This window comes from Ascaphus truei, chromosome 11 (genome assembly GCF_040206685.1).
Source record: "Ascaphus truei isolate aAscTru1 chromosome 11, aAscTru1.hap1, whole genome shotgun sequence".
Taxonomy (NCBI): domain Eukaryota; kingdom Metazoa; phylum Chordata; class Amphibia; order Anura; family Ascaphidae; genus Ascaphus; species Ascaphus truei.
Genome location: NC_134493.1, coordinates 61,848,094 through 61,856,443, shown reverse-complemented (window position 1 = coordinate 61,856,443; position 8,350 = coordinate 61,848,094). Strand labels below are relative to the sequence as shown.

The window sequence follows — 8,350 nt, the reverse complement described above, 5'->3', positions numbered from 1 at the left end:
CACCCTGCAGTCACTGTGTGTATATAGCAGGGTATATTCCCCATGGGTATCAGTGACACCCCGAGGTCACTGTGTGTATATAGCGGGTATATTCCCTATGGGTATCAGTGACACCCTGCGGTCACTGTGTGTATATAGCGGGTATATTCCCTATGGGTATCAGTGACGCCCTGCGGTCACTGTGTGTATATAGCAGGGTATATTCCCTATGGGTATCAGTGACACCCTGCGGTCACTGTGTGTATATATCAGGGTATATTCCCTATGGGTATCAGTGACACCCTGCGGTCACTGTGTGTATATATCAGGGTATATTCCCCATGGGTATCAGTGACACCCCGAGGTCACTGTGTGTATATAGCGGGTATATTCCCTATGGGTATCAGTGACGCCCTGCGGTCACTGTGTGTATATAGCAGGGTATATTCCCTATGGGTATCAGTGACACCCTGCGGTCACTGTGTGTATATATCAGGGTATATTCCCTATGGGTATCAGTGACAGTGACGCCCTGTGGTCACGGTGTGTATTGCAATACATACAGAGCAGATACAGCTGATTTTGAAGGTTTAATTAACAAACACTGTAATGTCTCGCGTGTCCCTCGCGTGTCCCTCGCGTGTCCCTCGCCCGCACACGCAGTCTGTGCCACAACTTCTCAGGTCACATCAGGGACCTGAGAATGCTTTATTTATTTTTTGGGGGGTGAATGTTTGCAGACCCGTTGGGCAGGGAAGGGGTTCATGTCAGGGCGATACCTTACCTTTATTACCCCTCCCGCGCCACAGAGGGGCGTCGCAAAAACCAAACAAATCATCTCATTGGAATGCTTCGGTGGTGGCAGCGACGGGATTAATCGCTCCCCGAGACACGGAGGGAATGTGGGGGGGCTGGGGAGAGGTTATCGGGGGGCACATTCTGTCTGTACAAAGGGACGGCGCGCTTAATGTCCGCGTTATCCTGGCGCTGATACTCCGCCTGCCGCGGGGTTACAGCAGATTACGAAGGACGAAGAGGATGAGGACGCTGGAGAGGTACGTACACGGCCTGCCGGTTCCTGATGTGAGGACGATGTCGGGGATGACCATCTTGATCCAGTCGGAGTAGGCTGTGACGCGGGTGTACACCCCGGGGCGGTTTGGATCAGCACAGCTGAAGCCCCAACTTACAACACCGGTCAATAACCACGTACCGTTCCAGAGGCAGACCAGGGGGCCTCCGGAGTCACCCTGCAGAGAGACAGGAGAGGGAGGATCAGGAGAGCAGACTGGGACACTGGCAGGACGAGGGGGGCAGGAGAGAGATAGAGGGGGGATGTGAACGGGGAGGGAGAGTGTCCTGGAACAGGATTGTATATTTTCGGTGTGTTTTGTTCTGCTCTCAGGCTGCCAGCTCTCCCCGGGGAAAGTTTCATGTTCCCCTGTTCTGAAGCAGCCAGTGCTGCTGTGTAAATTGTAACATAGTTGTTACATATCACCTTTTCCCCAAGCCACTAGTCAGTTGCCCTGGCAACTTCCCAATGCCCATACTGTAGCTTGAGATCGGTTTAGCCCTCTCCCTCTGCCCTTTTCTGGTATGTTATGCCCTTATGACTTGTTCCTGTCTGGAAAGGAAAGTGTGCTCTCTCTTACCATCACCAGACACAGTGAGTAAACACATCTTCCACTGCTCCCTCAGAAAGGAATTCCTTTTTACCTTCCCCTGACAACAAAGCCACTTCCTCTCACATAGGATACTTCTACTCACAAGAGACATTTCCTACCACAATCTACATGGAAGTGCTTTTATATTTCTGTTAACTGCACTCAATAAAGTTGAAGAAAATATAAGGACTCTGTGTGCTTTAAAAGGGGATGAGTTTATGCTACATGGACCTTCTCACATGCCACAAGTGAGCCGGGTCCAAAATAGAGACGGAGGGATAGGGGGGAGGAGAAGGGGGGGAGGAGAATGGGGAGGGAGGGAGAGAGGGGAGGGAGGGAGAGAGAAGAAGGGGATAAAGAGAGAAGTCCCTGTTCTCTGTCTCTTACTCCCCCTCTCCCCCTGAGAGAAAGGGGAGAGGGGTAGGGAGAGAGCAAGACAGGGGGGGGGGGGAGAGACAGATCTAGTGCGATAGAGAGAGACTGGGATTCCTGGTGCTCCGATGAGTTGTATCCGAACTCGAGTCGGCATTAACAGTTATTGACTTGTATGGCAGCTGACTCCCATTGATCAAACTCTGATACCCCCTTATGGGAGCTGCGGAAATCCCCCCAGATCGGGAGAGGGAGGGGGAAGTAGTGAGACAGAGAGGCTCCTGTATCCCTCCCAGAGGGAGGAGGTTAGGGGACATGGAATACTTGCGGATTCTGAGCTAAAAGGAAGATACCGATAATATTGTGATCACAAAAAGGAGTAGCAATGCAAGATGCCCTTGAGAAAGGTCCTCGGGCGCGGGGAATAACCGGCATGGTAAGTGACTCTGGAGTGCGATTCCTTCTTTTTATTTCATTATAGCCAGACAGAGACATGCGCAGGTCACTCTCACGGTCACCCTGTGATGAGGTGCGCTAGGAGAAGTGGATGTAGACACTTACCTGACATGCGTCCTTCCTCCCCTCCTTGTACCCAGCACAGATCATGTCCCACTGTATGAGTGTCTGGTTCCGGAGCAGTGACGGGTTGCCAAAGTGATACATAGCATCACATTCACTGTGACCTATGATCGGGAGCTGTACCTTCTGCAGCGTCTGCGGAGTCGGGAGGCTCACTGGGGGGAGGGACACACAGATAATATTATCTTATACTATATTTGTGAAAGCACTGTATGTTTGCCTGCCTGTCTGGATGTCCGGTGTCCCTAGGGGAAATCTCATTGGTCCCTTGGGTCGCCCGCCCCCGCACACCTCTCATTGGCCTGAGGTGGAGTGACGGGCCAGAGGACACACAGGGGGAGACGGACACACACACACACACACACACACACACACACACACACACACACACACACACACATACATACACACACACACACACACACCTATCTCTGTCCTCTCCCCCCCCCCCATCACACTCACCTCCCTCTCCACTCACCTCCCTCCACCTCCCGCTCCACTCACCGCCCTCCCGCTCAACTCCCTCCACCTCCCGCTCCATTCACCTCCCTCTCCATTCACCTCCCTCCCGCTCAACTCCCTCCCCGGCGTGGGGACAGGGCAGCCTGCCGCTGCCTCCACTCACCTCCCGCTCCCTCCACCCACCTCCCGCTCCCTCCACTCACTACCACTCACCTCCCGCTCACCTCCCTGGCGCGGAGACAGGCATTGGCCAGGGCAGCCTACCGCTGCCACGCGGCACCTAACCTCCCTCCCGCTCAACTCCCTCCCTGGCGCGGGGACAGGCAGTGGGCAGGGCAGCCTGCCGCTGCCTCCACTCACCTCCCGCTCCCTCCACCCACCTCCCGCTCCCTCCACTCACTACCACTCACCTCCTGCTCACCTCCCTGGCGCGGAGACAGGTATTGGCCAGGGCAGCCTACCGCTGCCACGTGGCACCTAACCTCCCTCCCGCTCAACTCCCTCCCCGGCGCGGGGACAGGCAGTGGGCAGGGCAGCCTGCCGCTGCCTCCACTCACCTCCCGCTCCCTCCACCCACCTCCCGCTCCCTCCACCCACCTCCCGCTCCCTCCCCTCACCTCCCGCTCACCTCCCCGGCGCGGGGACAGGCAGTGGGCAGGGCAGCCTGCCGCTGCCTCCACTCACCTCCCGCTCCCTCCACTCACCTCCCGCTCCCTCCACCCACCTCCCGCTCCCTCCACCCACCTCCCGCTCCCTCCACCCACCTCCCGCTCCCTCCCCTCACCTCCCGCTCACCTCCCGCTCACCTCCCTGGCGCGGGGACAGGCATTGGCCAGGGCAGCCTACCGCTTCCACGCGGCACCTAAGATGGCGGCGGAAGGAAGGACCCCTTCCTCCCTCGCGGACTAACTAACATGGCGGCGGCCAGAAGGAGAGGTGAGTGTGTGAGTGAGTGAGTGTGTGTGTGTGTGTCTGTGTGTGTCACAGCGTCACAGTGTGTGTGTGGGACACTGTGTGTGTGTCTGTGTGCGTGTGTGTGTGTGTTACATTGTGTCTCAGACACTGTAGAGTGGGGACCGGAGCTACACATGGGGGGTGGGGGGGGGGGGGTCAGGAGCGGAGAAAGATACCTGGGGAGTGGAGAGGAGGGTGGGACCCCTCAATTTAAACCAAACCAACCCCCCTCCTGTCCACTGCCCCCCCCTCCTGTCCACTGCCCCCCCTCCTGTCCACTGTCACCCCCCCTCCTGTCCACTGTCACCCCCCTCCTGTCCACTCTCCCCCCCTCCTGGCCACTGTCACCCCCCCTCCTGTCCACTCTCCCCCCCCTGTCCACTCTCCCCCCCCTCCTGTCCACTGTCACCCCCCCTCCTGTCCACTCTCCCCCCCTGTCCACTCTCCCCCCCCTCCTGTCCACTCTCCCCCCCTCCTGTCCACTCTCCCCCCCTCCCATCCCCTCCAAATAGTCACCTATTGTTCCACCATTTATAAATAATACTACCTATTACGCATTTACATCCCGGGCAACGCCGGGTCTCTCAGCTAGTATATATATATAATTGAATCAATGTATTATATTACATGCAATTGTAAGCTCTTTGAGCGAGGATTGTAATAGCTCCTTTCTGTTGCTTTGGTCCATGTATTGTGTCAATGTTAGATCGTCAGCTCTTAGGAACAGATATTCCCAAGTATCACCTTTTGCCCCTGGTGTTCCTATCCGTACGTTGCACCTGTGTAAGATTGTAAGTTCTTGGGAACAGTATACTGTACACAGCAGTCACTTTCCTCTCTGCTGCTCCCATGCCTGTATTGTATCTGTATTAGATTGCTAGCTCTTAGAAACACTCCATAGTCACTTTTCTACATGTTGCTGCTCTCCCCGTATTAGAGTGTAAGCTCTTTGACGTAAGATTGTTGGGGCTCTGCCTGTCTGTGCCAGTCTCCAGCACGTCACACCGGTAACATAATGACACAAGGGTTGATGTCACTCTCACCTCCGGGTCTGATGGACCCCCAGCCGGTCACTGTGCATTGGAAGCCAATGGGGAACTCAACATCATGGGTCGGGGTGCAGATCGGCATCATATAGTCGTCATACTGTACGGGGGTCTGCAGTTTGAGCAGAGCGATGTCCCCACTGGACCCATCTTGTCTGAACGTTGGGTGGATGTGAATTTCTTTGACTGGGACCAGGATCCCCCTCGGCGAAGACAGCTGATACGCACCCAGATTCACTATGTAATCTGAAGCCAGATTGGCCCTGAGGGGAACGGGGCAAAAAATGGGGTGAGACGGATTCAGGATTCATCCAGTTTTTACTCTCTATTCGGGATCCCAAAGCCTGACCACGGGTCCCATGGTTTCCCCCTGCCACCCCACAGTATCAGTTACGCAGGTCCCTCACCCTATGAAGCAGTGAGCAGCGCTTACGACCCACTGGGTATTGATCAAAGACCCCCCACAGAGGTGGTATCCATTCTTCCTTAGGCTGACCTGCCAAGGCCACTCCCCGTACACCGAATCCTGACCACCCACGATGCGATCCGACATCACCGGCTTCCCACAACCTGCACGAAAATACATCTCGTCACACACGGGAGAGGGTTCTGGGCAAGGCACCGAGGGGGGCGCCAAAGGCACCGAGGGAGGCATCAGAGGCACCAAGGGGGGTGTCAGGGGCACCGAGAGGGGCGCTAGAGGCACCGAGGGGGCGTCAGGGGCACCGTGAGGGGCGCCAGAGGCACCGGGGGGGGCATCAAAGGCACCAAGGGGGGTGTCAGAGGCACCGGGGGGGGGGGGGAGGATCAGACTAAACCACTTGTACGAATGATCTAATCTGCCCCTACAGCTGTATAGCTACGACTCATCCATCCTGTCAGTGGTAGGGAGCCTCTCATCTATCTCATACATACAGTGAAACATCTCTTTTGTATAAAGAAAGTTAAGGTATCTCTCATCTGTCATAGTATGTTCATTTACTTGGGCCTCATTGCATATGAATGAGAGGCACTATTTTAGAAGGGTGGACGTTCTCCTGCTTGACGTTAACAGCATAACTCTCATGACATACTGTACAGGTTCATCACTCAACATATATATATATATATATATATATATATATATATATATATATATATATAAATATATACTGTAGGGAGGGGCATTCTTCTCTCTGTAGAGTGGTGTGACAATCCCAATCTCGTCCCGCCCTGAGCAGCAAGGGAACACTCCTTACCTGTGAATGCCAATGTGTGTGAAAGACCTGAAACAGAGGGAGAGAGTGTGTAAAAATCAGTCCTAGAGGTTTCCTGGCTCTGCGCTGACCCATGTTAACATCCAGTGATGGGAAATGATGAGATCTGGGTGATTTGAACCAAATAAATTGTAATTTCAATGGAAAAATTCTAATTTCATTGAGGGCAGCTTCAGTGAAATCCATGAACCATTATTACTGAGATCAAGTGAGTGAGACTTCTGGGGAGTGAGACTTCTGGGGAGTGAGACTTCTGGGGAGTGAGACTTCTGGGGAGTGAGACTTCCTGTGAGTGAAACTTCCTATGAGTGTGACATCCCATGAGTGTGACTTCCTGTGGGTGAGATTTCCTATGAGTGAGACTTCCTATGAGTGAGACTTACTATGAGTGAGACTTCTGGTGAGTGAGACTTCCTTTGAGTGAGAGTTCCTTTGATTGAGATTTCCAGTGAGTGAGATTTCCAGTGAGTGATACTTCCAGTGTGTAAGTCTTCCTGTGAGTGAGACTTCCTGTGAGTGAGACTTTCTATGAGTGTGACTTTCTGAGTGTGACTTTCTGTGAGTGTGACTTTCTGTGAGTGTGACTTTCTGTGAGTGTGACTTTCTGTGAGTGAGACTTCCTGTGAGTGAGGCTTCCTGTGAGTGAGACTGCCTGTGAGTGAGACTACCTGTTTGTGAGACTTCTGGTGAGTGAGAGAGACTTCCAGTGAGTGAAACACTACTAGTTAATGAGACGTCCCTCCAAAAAGCAAGAGACTTCTAGTAAGTGAGACTGCTCCCAAATAAGTACGAGGCGTCTAGTAAGTGAAACACCCTCCAGAGTGAGAGACTTGCCGTGAGTGAGTAATTCCAATGGGTGAGACTCCCTCCCAATGAACTCGACTACTACGGATTAATCTTCCCTGTCCTAGAGGTGCCAGGCTGTGTGTCCTTGTGCACTTACCTGCTGCAAGGGAGATACTGATCAGAATGCAGAGGTAGGGATGTCCCATGATCCTTTGTGTTGGTATTTCGGGGTCGTATGCCCAGACCTCGAAGCTATCTCAGGGGAACCTCAGATCCAGGAGAACATCCCCTCTGCAACTCGAGGAGAAAAGGAGTGCAGGGGGAGAGGGGAGTGATGGAGAAACAACAAGATGAAGAGATGGACAGGCCGGCACAGCCTGGAAGATATAGACTATAGAAAGACTGATAAACAGAGATAGAGTAGGACAGACAGACAGGAAGATATAGACAGACAACAGACGGACAGATATATAGATGACAGACACAGATATATAGATGACAGACACAGATATATAGATGACAGACACAGATATATAGATGACGGACAGATATATAGATGACAGACACAGATATATAGATGACAGACACAGATATATAGATGACAGACACAGATATATAGATGACAGACACAGATATATAGATGACAGACACAGATATATAGATGACAGACAGATATATAGATGACAGGCAGGGAGTCGGACAGCTGATCTCGAGCTCCCGGAGCTTAATGATGCTCAACGTCTTTATTCTCTCCTTATACACTCCTCCCCCTATTAAAGCTGTGAATGTGACTCCCCTCCCTGGGTGATTCACAGCCGAAGAGAGAGGAAGAGAAGTGAACTCACCTGAGCTGCAGTACCTCTCAGCCCTGCCAGAAGCCCGGCTGTGGATCGGCCCTGAGCTCTCTCTCCCTGCTCAGGATTCGGGCACCTGGCACAGCGCACGGGGGCACAGTTAGGAATGGAGGAATTTGGGGCCAAAATGAGCATTTTGGAATATTCACCAAATAACCGGAGTTCCAAAACACACCGCCGCTACAATGTTATTAATAGGCATAGGGTACATGTCGCGTTTCACTTGCTGGCAATAGTGCGCAGAACGCTTATTCATTTGGCGCCATTGTGAGCCCTTGTCAAGCTCGGCTGAAACGCAGCACGGGAAATAGAATTTTTGTGGAAAACGCTTAAAAATGTTGGGAAAGTTTCTCATGCCGGCGTTACCGTGACCCGCGGTGAAATATTGGACGCAGGTA

The 8,350-nt window shown here is 53.0% G+C and overlaps 2 protein-coding genes across 2 annotated transcripts in view; both read right to left on the bottom strand.

Moving 5' to 3' along the window:
• Nucleotides 1-556: 556 nt before the first annotated feature.
• LOC142463638 (serine protease 33-like) lies at nucleotides 557-7,843 on the bottom strand. Its single transcript, XM_075566607.1, has 6 exons — nucleotides 7,256-7,843; nucleotides 6,295-6,321; nucleotides 5,464-5,626; nucleotides 5,054-5,319; nucleotides 2,577-2,749; nucleotides 557-1,229 (listed from the first exon to the last, which is right to left on the bottom strand). Exons 1-6 carry the CDS (start codon nucleotides 7,302-7,304, stop codon nucleotides 990-992), a joined length of 918 nt encoding a protein of 305 aa, XP_075422722.1. The 5' UTR covers nucleotides 7,305-7,843; the 3' UTR covers nucleotides 557-989.
• The window catches only part of LOC142463637 (serine protease 33-like), a 129,477-nt gene continuing 121,683 nt past the window's right edge, over nucleotides 557-8,350 (bottom strand). Inside the window, exon 7 of the transcript XR_012787475.1 lies at nucleotides 557-676. The gene's annotated coding sequence lies outside the window, so the exon portion shown is untranslated. The remainder of the gene's footprint in view (nucleotides 677-8,350) is intronic.

What these genes read in the sequence shown, in the direction of transcription:
- LOC142463638 (XM_075566607.1), bottom strand. Translation starts at nt 7,304, where the DNA reads ATGGGACATCCCTACCTCTGCATTCTGATCAGTATCTCCCTTGCAGCA. An exon ending in GCTGCTCACTGCTTCATAGG is followed by an intron (nt 5,320 to 5,463) that starts GTGAGGGACCTG and finishes CGTTCCCCTCAG; the next exon opens with GGCCAATCTGGCTTCAGATT. An exon ending in GGGGTCCATCAGACCCGGAG is followed by an intron (nt 2,750 to 5,053) that starts GTGAGAGTGACA and finishes CCCTCCCCCCAG; the next exon opens with TGAGCCTCCCGACTCCGCAG.